Source organism: Cyrtonyx montezumae, unplaced genomic scaffold (genome assembly GCF_038088225.1).
Source record: "Cyrtonyx montezumae isolate F1298 unplaced genomic scaffold, pur_monq_1.0 scaffold_21, whole genome shotgun sequence".
Classification (NCBI taxonomy): Eukaryota; Metazoa; Chordata; class Aves; order Galliformes; family Odontophoridae; genus Cyrtonyx; species Cyrtonyx montezumae.
Window position 1 is genome coordinate 4911605 of NW_027071948.1, and position 13420 is coordinate 4925024.

Consider the following 13420-nt stretch of genomic DNA (forward strand, 5'->3'; position numbering starts at 1 on the left):
AAACCACAGAAATTTTGAAGAGGGAGCGACTCAATCATTTCTAAATTCAAAGTTGTGGGTAAAATTGTCTGCCAAAGTTCTGTTATTGTTCGGTGCAAATCAGACTCTTCGGCCTCTGAGAATGTAATGCTGAAGCCATTGTCTGGTGTGTAAGAATCAGAGAGTGGTGGTGAGGAAGTCAATAGAAGCCAGACTTCGTTGTCCCATATAAAGGCTGTTACCAAGGGGAACAGCAGAAGTCCAAAATAAGCTCAGTTGGTTTGGTTTCAGTTCTTTACTATAAGTAGAAGAAACTTTTCTCCTATTCAGAGTGTTTCCCTTTAAGCAATGCTTAATGTCAACGTCTATAATGTCTATAACCCATCACATGTGTTATTGCATGCGATGAGCAAATGTCTACATCCCGTGGGAAACAAACAAACAAAAGAACACAGAGAAAAGGTTTCAAACTCAAAATATGTGAGATAACCAGGCCTGCATTTTCAGATGTGCTCACTTTTTTTCCCCTTAAGACCAATAACTCCATCTCCCTTTGAAGCTGGAGATCGTTGGGCTATTATTTGGAAGCAGAAGATCAGGGGGAGAAGGAGGGAAGGTTTGCCTAGGTGCTGTGGATATAGGTTGCAATGGAGCTCTCCCTGCTTCCTCCCCACTGATCTCAATTCACTGCACTGACACCATGAGGCACAACACCAACAGATCCATGGGGGGAAGAGATATGGAGCTATGCTACTTTTAGCACTGTCACTCTGCACCTGCTTTCACCATCATGGGGTGGGCAGAAGAAAAGAAACTGTTTGGTGTAAGCAGCTTGGTGGGGATAGCGCCAGGGCCAAGCAATGCAGAAGAGCAGCACAGTCCTGCAATGCCTGGCCCTGCTGTGTCCCTTGGTGGGGGGCACAGAAACTGAATGTTAGCCAGCAGAAAGGTCACATCTGCAGTGGGTTTCCTTTGTCAAATAGGATGCTTTAATCATCGTAAGCAGCGCTGGAAAATGTACTAGCAACACCGTAAGTTAAAGTCAAATCACAAGTCATTTTTTTCCCATTTAGGCAGTGCTTAGAGCTCTGTCACTTAACTGTGAGCACATTTGAGCTGGACAGAAAAACCAACCTCTGATTTTAGTGAGCTTTGCTGCAGCAACACCCTAAATCCTGGCACTTAGAATCTCCTGCACGTAGATCTTAGTGCTCCGTGCTACGCTTCGTACCACAATCCCACTTTCTGAGATGCAGAAATGAGTCAAGAAGGGCTTTATTTGCCACAGTCACCCAGAATGTGAGTATTCTTACAGCAGGAACCAAGGCACAGGTTTTTTGGTAAAATCACAGAGTACCCCGAGTTGGAAGGGATCACTGAGCCCACCCCTGGTTGCACACATCCCCCCCAAACCCTATGGCTGAGAGCAGTGTCCCAGCACACCCTGAGCTCCAGCAGCTCGCCATACACCTTCCCCTTGAGATGGCACACGTGAATTTCCAGGCTCGCAGACCCGCCAGCCCCCGGCACACACCCTTCCCTCAGACATTCCTGAAATACATTTGGTATGTAAATTACCTCTTCTACCACGCTTGAGCAATGAACATTCTTCCAAGCTGCTCCGTTTCCTTCTCTAAAAACAGCCAAACAAGCCGTGCTGCATGTGGGACTGAAGGCTTGGAGTGATGGGGCTGCTGCTCACACCAATGGCAGGAGCAAGGTCGGGGTGTGAGCCAAGGAGAGGGCCCAGCACTCAGGGAATCTGCATCTGTTAGGTGTGGGTTTCTTGCAGGGCTTTCACTCTATTTCTCCCAACCTAAAATAACGTGCAGATGGTACAAAATCTCACACACACACACACGCTGCCTCTGACAAATCTACTAACATATCGGGGACACACTCAGCCCAAAGTGGTTACTGTTATTGTATAAAACCACTTAAGCTGACAGACTGACATCTGATGTGATTCTAGGGGCCAGAAGGCAAGCAAAGGGGTGATAAATGAGATTCCTGGGCTTTCTGGCTTGGTGAAATGTAAAACGTTGTGCTGCGAACGCAACTGGTGTTGTCCTCAATGGGAAACACAAAACAAGGACTTGGAAAAACATCAGCCACCAATTGGTGTGAAAAGTCTTGCCTCTGTACAAGAAAAAAAACAGGTGAGCAGAAAACAAGAAGGATCTGAGCGTGTAGAAATGCACACGCACTGCTGAGAAATTGGGAGCGACATGCATTTATTTCTGAAGGCAGTGAAAAAGCTGGGCTGGGTGTCAGGATTTTATCTTGCAATCTAAAGGTCAGGACACGAATATCACGACCTTACAGGCAGGCCTTTCACGAATCTAAGCTGGAAAAACCTGTTGCAGAGATGTTTGCATTCCCAGCTTTCGAGATGTACCGCAGCAGTCTCTCGCTGCAGAGGTTCAAAGGATAAGAAGGCATTTAAAGTTGGGCTGCTCCCTCATAATAACTCAAAGTGTGATACACGTGCCCCAAAGTTTTGTCACTGTTGACTTAATCCCACTGAAATCATTTCTTCTAATCACTGTTAACTCCAGTGATGGATGTCAAATTGAGAACTACTGACAAAAATCTCACGCTGCGCTGAGAATTTACACGGGGACTGTCTGAAATGAATGCACCAATATTTCAATCAAAGCCCAGATTTTCAGAGGGTAATCCAAAGCAGCTACTGAGAAAGGGATTGGTACTGAGGACAGCTGTGGAGCTCTGGGAAAAGCAGACTCCAGTGGTATTTCTAATGGAGCACAAAGAAAATATCAATTGCAAAGAAATCCAGGAATACAAATTTCAATGAACTTTGGCAATTTATCTCCCTGCCCTTTCAAAGCACAGCAGCTTCTTTAAAGGAGCAGTACTCAAGCACATCCTCAACACCATGGTGTAATCGAATCTGATAATCTGATAAACGTGAATTCACACATTCACATTCATGACATTGCACATTGGGAAGACTGCAGTTGATTTTTAGTTAGCTTTATGCAGAAATGGTTACCCCAAGTGGGGCTCAAAGACTGCAGGAAGCAGTATGAGCTCTCAGTAATCTTGTTAAAAAAAAAGAGGTCACCAAAAACAATTTGATGGTGAAGAGTGAAAGTATTTCCTGTAATGAGTGGGAGTAACACCTCAGCTCAGCTCCAGTGACAGTGATGTTTGAGGGTGCACCTCTTCAAAGCAGCTCCATGGTGGAAGGATTCATACCCTTATCTTCCGGCCTCATTTCACGTTGCAAGTTAGCAGAGCAGCTACCTAAAGGAATGCTAACTGCACTGTCATCACATCACAGCTGGAATAGGACTAACTGCTCCTCAGGGTGATGTGCACATCAATGTGTTGCCTCGGTTTGCTTCAGTCCCTACGAAACAAGTCCCTGAGCAGCCGTGGGCAGCAGCCGTGCTCCCTGTTCACAGCCAACCTGCAGCAAGGACAGCACGCTGACTCTGCTCCTCCATTTCCACTCCTGCTGCCAGGCTGAATGCCCTCAGCACGCACTGCATCCGCTGCAATCTTGCCAAAATCACTCCCTTGGAAGAATGCTTGCATTTACGTTACCGTGGACACAGCTTGGCTGAGTAGCACCGAGTTAATTGCAGGAGGAATGGAGGCAGGTCCTGCTGAAATGGGCGCAGATAGCAGAGAATTACTTTTATTTTACTGCCACAAGCCAGTCCAAAAGGTTTGGAAGTTTTGAAGGACAAGAGGATGGCATGGGGCTCCAACACCTCCCATCCCTTCCAGAGTCCTGCACCAGACACTGCGTGTTTCACACCATCTGTTCCCTTCCCACTCTCAGCATATTTGTGATCTGAACAGCGCCTTTTAAAAACTCTCCGGAGCGTTTTTATTTCTCCTTCACTCCCAAGTGTCCTAAGGTCTCTCTTTCGAGCGGCAGTAAGCGCTCAGTTCATTCAACCTTGGAACAACTGCTCGCAGCGTTTAGACGAAACAATGCACTTGAAAAACAGACCGGCATTACTGTGGCTGTGCAGGTGAAGGGTTCCCACTAAACTTCCATACGATTTGATGTGAAAGCTCACCTCTCCTTCACAAGTCACTTACCACAAAGCTCAGATCCACAACAGCACGTTCAGAACTTGTCTCTTATTTCGTTTTCATGATGAATCACAGTAGGCCGCCACGTGACTCATGCAGGTCACGCTCGGCACACACAATTAATAGGCAGGCTCTTCCCAGTTCTCTTTCTAAGGCCACTCACGAGCTCCCTTTGGAGAACAGACCTGCAGCACACAGCACTTCCCTTCAGAACTGCTGCGTACGAACATTTTGCAGACCACATCAGAGGCAACGCAGGAGGACTTGGGATCACAGGAGAAAAACAGAAAAGCCAAGGGCAATAGGATTGCTGCTGGATCAAGCAGTGAGGGAAGCGTGCAGGTTTATTTACCATCAGTTCACTGCCAGCCATCACAAAGAGGTGATCAGAATACTGAGGCTGCAGCTGTATTTCAGCTGCCAGCAGCAGCAGATGTGATAATGACTCAGTGCAGCACCTCCGGTAACTTCCAAACTAGGGGGGAATTTTTACTTCTTCTCATGCTTCCCAATCCTTATAAAATAACCAAATCCGATGGGTATTTAAAACGCAGTGTTTCCTTTTCTGGTAGATACAGTAAAGCCTAACCCACACTAAACAGCTTCACTGTGGCTGTCCTAAAGCCTAATAACTGCTACTGCATGCTACACCTCTAGCTAGAATCTCTTAACCATCACTGCTGCTATTAAAGCACGGCATACATGACCACAGAGTAGATGGTCTTGCAAAAACACCCAATGAATAGTGTTCAATTTCTGCATCACTGCATCAGATTTTTTCCCTAACAATTAAAATTCAGGGAAAAACCTCATTGCAGAGAGGATAACGTCTTCAGGGGATGAACTTAGGCGTAAGAAAACTCAAGTGGTTTCAGAGATCCTTAATGAAACGGAAGTGTTAATTAGAATAAACTCCTACATAAAATATGAGCTTACTACTGGAAAGAAATGGGTTAGCAATGTGATGTTATCCCACCCAGCTGCCACGCTGACACAGATAACAATCCTTCAGGCTCCACTGCGGGAGGATGCCACATGCTGTAATTCCTCTTGGGGTTGGAATGCAACTTCCTAAAATCCTCAGAGCCAAAACTGGCTCTCAGCTACGCTAGTTCACAACTAGGAAGCATAGAGGAAGAGAAAAAGTTCAAATGGTGCGTGTGGTGTTTAATTAAACTTTTAAATTAACACTATCCACAGGAAAGAAAATCAAGGACTAACTGAGAAGCATTAGATTTGCATAAATTCGTTTTGGGAACTGGGTGGAGAAAGCCCAAGGATGCAAGCACACTTAATTCCTTCTAGATGTACACTGCTCCATTTTTCCTGGTACATCTGGTTTCCATACAAGAAGCAAGTTTTCCCACAGTGTTTTCAAAAAACTCACTTTATTGTTCAGTTATATAAAACGTGTCCTAGTAGATCCATCTAGCTGGTCATTAAGTGCCTGCAGCACCGCAGATAACTCTTGAATACATCTGCAAATTAGAGGATGTCCTGCATGCTGGAGAGGAATATCCCTCCTGTTGCTTACCTGCACTTAGTGTCTTCACCAAGGCTACAACATTCAAAAGCAATGAGGACCCACTTGTTGTCAAATTGCAATTTTTAATGTTTTCATTAGAATGCTCTTTAAAGCACTCTCCAAAAAAGGAAAAAAAAGGGAGAAAAAAAAACCCCAATATAACTAACAGCAAAATTTTAATACAGGAACATGCTCCAAGAATAACAACCCGAGATGAAAACAGAATGAAAATTAATGTAAAATGTAAATCACATATAATACAATTGAAGTGTCCAAAACAATTTAAATAATTTTAAATATTTTATTTTTTTTTATACTTGCTACAAATGCTTTGTACATTATTTCAACATAAAGTCCCCATAACAGAAATGTAACAAAATGGGAATGATAGTGAAAGTGAAAGTTAAAGTGGCACAAATTCACCAAACAAGTATTAAACTACAAATTTTAAGAGGTAGATTACTTTTTTAAGTCAAGAACGAAAAATAGAAGGGGTGGCTGTATAATGAAACTAGCTTCCCATCAACTCAGTCATTAATCTTGAAAGCTATATAAACATGAGAAATGGCATTTCCATAAAAAGCTGTGTAAGAACAATAGACCAACTGTTGTTTTAAGTTATTAGACAGAGGTGTAGGACCTTTTAGAGTAGTTATATATTTCATTTTCAAAATATACAGGTATGCAGCCCTGCTCTAGCCTTTTTATCAATAAAAAGATATGCTGTATTCATCATATATATAGTATTTAGAAATTGGTATCGGTATTTCACTGCTATATAAAGTTTCATTTGCATGTATAAATAAGAATTTGGAAAACTCACAGAGAACTCACTCAGGCTTTTTTTGCCCGTTATACGATGGCCATCTGAAAGACGCAGAGAATGGAGAGGAGGTGGGAAGAAGAGGAAATTCATGTCCTGCCAGGTCCCTCTGCACTGATGCATTTAGAAGAAAGGTTTTAACACATGTACTAAATGACAAAAATAAGAGTGCAGCAGTAACTGTTGTCCTTGAACCTACTGAACTACCAATAAGCCAGGGGATCTCTGCTTTACCAAACTTAGAGCTGAACCGTCTCTATGTCACCCACGAAGGTGTGGACAAAACGAGGACCTAAGCATTCCTAAAAGGCTGAAGATCAGGTTTAGTTCACTCTCTCTTTCTTTCGATGCTTTTTGTGTGGTTTTTGTTTTGTCTGGGGTATTGCTGTGTGTTTTTTGCTCTTGTTTTCGGTTCCATTTTGCTTTTAATAGTACCCTTCTCTTACCTGACTCACCATGAAGCCCAGCGTGCATGTCAGGCACGAAGCCCTGCACCTACCACTGAGTATTAGCAAGCAACCTGCAGGCAATGTTATGATGGTGAGTCAGCTTCAGCTGGTTTCACAAGCTTGGTGGACTTCACATCCATTGCTGTAGTGCTTATCCTAAACTGGGCACCAGGTTTACCATGTCATTAAGAGATTTCGTTTTGATGTGCTTTGTTTTACTGGATATTTCTAGAAAAGAAACAAACAAACAAAAAAAATCCCAAAACAAATAAAGAAAAACCAACCTGAACATAAATGACAAATCGTTTGCAAATGGAGTATGTTTTACACAGAAAAACTGAAAGGTGAAAAACTAATCTGGAGACAACTAGAGCATTAAACGACAGTCTTGAATGGTACTAAGAATTGAGGTTTCCTAGGGGGAGAAAAAAAAGTCTACACAGACTAGAACTGAAGCTTATGCAGACATTAAACAGTGTTTAAAAGCAAAAAAAAACCCCAAACACCTCTTCATATTCGATATATAGAAACAAAGGTGAGGTGGTGATGAGACAATCTAGATTTATGAAGGATAATTCAGAAACAAAATCAACAATTGTTCTAGGAAAGCTGTTCATTAAACCATGAAAGACTGCAAGGTGCCAAAGAAAACTAATGGTACTTGAGACAGTGAAGGAAACCTTGCTCCTTGGTACATCAGTATTTACCCCGAATGCTACTAAACGATTTCCATATGCAGAGATTTCCAAGCACTCGCTTGTCCTGCTTCAAGGCCAAATGATTAGCTTGGATGAAAAGGTGTGTCATTCCAGCTTTGGGTTCTACTGATCTGCCCTGGCATCATGTGAAAGACAGAACACTAAGAGAGCAGCTGATCAGAGAATACAGCGACATGAAGATGATTATGTCCCAGAGAAGAGGCCTGGTTGACAGTTTTCATACTTTAAAGGCATATTCAAGACCATTATATTCTCCAAATTCCAGGAGTATATGTATGATCTCTTCCCTCAACATGCCCTAACTTGGACTATTTCATTTCCCTTCCAGCTCTTCAAAATCATTCTGCTGTGTCAAAGCTTTGCTTTACAGGAAGCATTTTCTCAAAACTATCACACAAGAGGTCTTCACCATAAGACATGCAAGCTGCAGACAGTTGGCTTTTGACCCTTCCTGACAGTTCTGCTTGTGGGCACTTGTGCAAGAGGCTGGCCCCTCTCCACTATCAATCGCTTTGGTAAAAAAAAAAACCAAAAAACACTACCTTGAGCCACAAACCTCCTGTTAATCACAGCCAGGGGCTGTAATCAGCAAAAGGAAAAGCAAACAGTTAGCACTGAGTTTGGTGAAAGTCACCCAGCAGAGCAGACACCTGCCACAGGAACAGCAGGGCAGAAGCCTGCTAACAGAAACGTGTGCAGAACACACTACTGACGTAAAGATTACATGAAGACTTTAAACGGGACTCAGGCACGTAGAGAAAGACTTTTATTTTATTTAAGTGTTGCCCTTTCTTGTGATTAAAATGCTTCGTCTGAAAATGAAATAGAACTTTAGTTATAACTTTTCTTCAAACTGAAACATAAGAGCATGATTCCTTCAACAAAAATGTACACATTCATGTAACTTTTCTTACACATTTCCCTTATATTAAGCATTTAGAGGTCTGACTCAATTAGGATGCACATACAGTTGTCGAAGTATGCTTTTTTTTCATTTTTAATACGATATGCAGAGAATATTTTTTTATTGTTAAAAAACAACATTTCCAATTGTTTTAATAGGAGGGTAAAAACGCAGTCGTGATTTTTTGCTTAACAAACCAGCGTAACCTAAACCTAGAACGATTCTGGGCCACCATGTGCTAGATAGCAAATACACGACCATTGTCACCAGGAACACGAAGTTTAATGACTTAGGTTTATTTGCACTCAGGTGCTGACATTTTTTTCTTTTCCCATCATTTTCAAATCCATTTATAATTAAGGACATTCTCTATACAAATTATGTATATATGACAATGTGACAAAACGCATCAAATATGTACATCATACGTGACTGAGCTGCTAACCATGTCTTAGGAAATGCAATCTTCTTCTGATTTAAATATGACAAATTCAAAAAGAAAAAAAGACCAAGAAAACTGGCAAAACAGCAAGCAACGTGTTCCTGTTTTGTCTGAAGTTCAAATGAAAAGCTTACCTGAAATCTTTTAACTCTTGCTTTGTACTGCTCTCATCTTTTTTGTTTTCTGCTGCCTCGGCATTTGCCGCCTGCTGTAAGCTTCGTGTAATAGGTCCTCCAATCCTCTCTCTAGATCTTACAGTGAATCTGTCTGCCTTTTTCTTACTTGCCACAGCAGACTTACTTGGCAAAACTGCCTTATTACTCCTTTGTATCCGGACGTGCAATTTCCGGGTGGCTTTGCTTGAGATGCCAGAGGAACCATTCTTACCCACCACTTTAGTTTTTTTCCCATCAACGTGAGTCATTTTGGACACTCTCACAGGACTAGAGTTCCTCAATGACGAAGATGCATTTGGCTTTTTTGATCGAATGGATCCTACAAACTTCATGTTCTGCTTTGATTTGAAGGATGCAGAGGGCAGCTGGATTTGTGCAGGTCCTGAGGTTCGTGCTCTTGTCTTGCCCAAGTGAGGCTGCATGCTTTGCATTTTGATTTCTGCGTCTGCTGTCCTCCTACGCTGGCTGCTGCCTTTTTCGCTGTTTGCAGGTGAGGAACTTGCACTTTTTTTGGACGATTTCTTTTTGGAGGACGGGGAGATGGGTTTTTTGGGACAGCTATACGACGCATGTTTGTTCAAACTTCCAATGTAAGTAAACTCCCTATTACAGTAGGGGCAGATGTGAGAGTCTGACTCAGAAAGACTATTTCTCAATTCCGCCTTCTGCTGGGCAGATTTCTTTTTTTGCAAGATAGCTTTCTGGACAAGCTGGTTTTTCTTTTTCAATGCACTTATTTTTAGTTTATTCGAAGACATTTTGCTAATCTCAACGTTGAAATTAAGTCTTTTTGGCTGACCCATTCGTCTGAAGGCATTCTTTCCAGGACCGGTTATGACAACCATGCCGTTCTTAGGCTGCACTGTCTGTTTCAGCGGTACTGGATTTTTTTTGGGCGTGTATCGCTTTTTGTCACTGGCAGAGGCACAGGCCAGTATGTGTTTGTGTAACTCAGGCATGTTGTCGACGCTCTTCCCGCACTTTGTGCAGCGGATAGCCGTAGTAAAAGTCTGGGGAATATTGTGGGTGGTGAAGTTCGTTGCGGTAACGCCAATACCCATAGGGTTGCGATGGTGATACTGAAACGGAGGCGGTTTAAAGCTTGGGTAGTGTTGATTGAGGCCCATACGAACATCTGGATCTTTAGATTTGACCCCGGAAGCCATTATTTTTATAGTAGTATAAAGCTCTTCAGAGGAATCATTCAGATCTTCATCTTCTTCCTCCTCTTTAGAAAGTTCTAAAGAGTCTTCCGACAGGCTCTGCATGTGCTCTACGTTGGCCTTACTGGGGTCAGTAAAATTCTGGGGTCTCAAAGTCCCACTTTCGAACTCATGATGTGTGCACACTTTGTCTGGATGGAGATCTCGCTGATGCTGCTGCAAATTGCACAAAAAAGCAAATTCCTTTTTACAGACTGAGCAAGCAAAGATATTTCCTACTCCGTGAAGCAGAAAGCGATGTTCTGACAAGCCTGTTTTATCCCTAAAAAGCTGTACACAGAATTCACATTTGAAGGGCCATTCTTCAGCGTGGACGGATAAATGCTTAGTTAGGTCCTTAATAGAAAGAAAAGGTGATTCACAGACATTGCACACAAAGCTTTTATTGAACGTTTCCTGCACTATTCCCGACTCACTCGAAGTACGAGGATCTTCTCTTGCCTTCTGCTCATTTTCTGTTTCCTCCTGTTTTATTATTGGGAGAGTATGCTCAAGGTTATCAGCAGAGGAGACAACGGAAGAAACTACTGAAAGGGGAGGGGGAGATGGAGATGATGAGGAGGAGGAAGAAGAGAAGGAGGAGGATGAGGAAGAGGAAGAAGAAGAAGAAGAGAGAGTAGGAGGACCAGGTGAAGCAGCAGAGACGAGTGGCTCAACTGAAGGAACAGGAGATGGAGAAGGAGAAACTGTAGGTGAAAGAACTGGTAATGGAGACTGTGTAGTAGTGTTCGAAAGTGGCGATGGACAAGACGAAGTGTTAGTGGCACTAGCAGAGACATCTGGAATTGACAAAGGCATCGTTGGAAGAAGGGGAGGAGGTGATGTAGCAACAGTTAACACAGGCGGGCAGGGTGGCGGGGAAGGAGGATTAGTTGGTGTTAACAAAGGAGGCAGCTGACACATGGAAGGTACAACAGATGCGTGTGGCACAAGGGAAACAGAGGAACTGAGGGGCTGAGTGTCAACAGAAGACGATGCAGACAGAGTGGGGTCTGTGTCTGGCTCTGCCTGAGACTCTGGGGATTTGCTTGGGCTCGGGCTTCTGTTCACACTGGGTGTGCTGTCTGTGGCTGCATCCACTCCGTTATACTCATTCAGCAGAACCTTCTGTAACATGCAAGTAGTTGGTTTCTTCTTTTTAACACCACTACAGGTTGGCTGAATGGAATTTTCTTTGTATTCCCGAATTTCAGCATCACTGCAAGGCTTCTTATGCACACTTAAATCTAATACAGATTCCCAAGGAACCTGATTCTTATTTTTGATATCAGACCTTTGTTTCACACCACTAGACAAATCCAGGGGCTGCTGGTTGCATACATTGCCAAAAGTTGGAGCTGCTGTCCAATCTTTTGATGCTTTGAAATCTTCAAAGCAAAGAGGGCTCACAGTCTCTCTCTCCTCTCTTCCAGTTAAGCTCCAAGCAGGTGAGTTGCTGTGGCTTTCTAACTTTGGCATTTTTGAACTTCGAAGATTATCATTCCATGCAGTTTTTCCCTCTCCCGATTTGACAAAATCTCGAAGTACTGGACTATGTTGTGGAGAACTGGGAGGAGAGCTGGTCCTTCTCTTAAATCTACTGGACACTGGAGGCAAAATGGATGATGATGCAACAGAAGGTCCCAGTTTAGAGATTTCACTTGAGGGAGTTATCTTCTTATTGTCCTGCGTCTGAAGAAGCTGTTTTAATTTTGATGACAAATAAACGCTTTTGTCTTTATGAAAAGGTAAGCTCTCTGTTGAAATGCTAAGAGGGAGATTTAAAGAACTAGTAGGAGTGACAGGTTCTGGTTCTATTTCAGTTTTTATTTTTGGTACAAGAGGAGGGCTGGCAGTTCTCCTCTTTTTGGATTCATTGCTCCCGCTGCCAGAGGGCTCCTTAGGAGGTTCATTCACCTGTGTTTGTGTAATCTTTATATTTGAGGAAATTTCTACTGTGACCGGACTGATGATACAATTTAGTCCATACAAGTCTGCAGAGTTAGACTCCATCTGAATCACATCACAATTACTAGTGCTGCTGTTGGACTGAATTTTACCATCAATGTAATAATTTAAGTTTTCAGAGATATTGCTGGAAATATCCATGATATAGACATCATCTATTTCACCTTCCTCTTCTATTTCAGTACTAGCTATATATACACTCTGCACTGGTGGGGCCTGCTCAGTTTGAAGTGGTGGCTCTTCGTGAAAGTATCCTTTTCTTCTGACACCTTTGGGAATAAGATGACGCTCGTGAACCCTGCGCTGATGTCTCCGCATGTTGGTGTGAGTTCCAAAAACCTTTTTGCAGTATTTGCACGGATGCAGTTCTTTGGGCTCCTTATTTTCCTCAGCAAAAGCAGAATTCGACATCTCTTGGGAGGCTTTGTCAGAATCCAAGACGACAGAGTCTTGCACGAGACTGGAAACATCCAAGTCGTCTTTAAGACCATCACTCACAATTACTTGGCTATCAGCAACGTTATCCAAGTGTTGTGATGATGTCAGTGTTAAGAATGGTTTCCTTTTTGGCCCTGCTTCATGGCGCCGTTCATGCCTTCGTCTGTTAATTTGAGTACCAAAGGCTTTCCCACAGTATCGACATTTGAAAGCATGGTTAACAGTAGATATATGAATGTGCATGTGGCGTTCAAGTCCTTGCTTTGTTGTAAACTTCCTCTCGCAATGCTGACAAGGAAACATGAATGTTTCCTGAACATCACCATTTGATTCACCTCTTGCTTTTGGAATTTTCACCACAAGTTTCTTAGGAGAGCTTTCTGGAGATTCCTCTGACGTACTCTTTTGCTCTTCCATAGAGTCCAACTTCTCATCACATATCAAAGGCATTTCAGCATTTTCTTTAGGCGTGTTGGTATCTTCCATCTCCTCCTCTTCCTCTTCTTCATCCTCTTCTTCTTCATCCTCATCTAAATCATCTGATGCACAGTTTATTGCTTCTTCTTGTTTCTCTTCGGTCACTATTTGCAGTTCGCTGGCAGGACTGGGAATCATCAGCTTTGGAAGTACATCTTGATTTACCATCTCCTGAATCACAGCTGTTTGTTCCAGGGACAGTACAGCAGAAACAGAAGGCTTTTCATCTTCTTCTTTATGACCT

General features: G+C 42.8%; 1 protein-coding gene across 2 annotated transcripts in view; it reads right to left on the reverse strand.

Annotated features, from left to right (window-relative positions):
* PRDM2 (PR/SET domain 2) overlaps window positions 1-13420 on the reverse strand; it is a 56489-nt gene that overhangs the window by 1099 nt on the left and 41970 nt on the right. Inside the window, exon 8 of one of the 2 annotated variants that reach the window (XM_065738159.1) lies at window positions 9050-13418. In XM_065738159.1, coding sequence (XP_065594231.1) covers window positions 9050-13418 — 4369 coding nt within the window. Of the gene's footprint in view, window positions 1-8322; window positions 13419-13420 lie in introns of those variants that run through there. The other variant, XM_065738158.1, reaches the window with a different exon arrangement.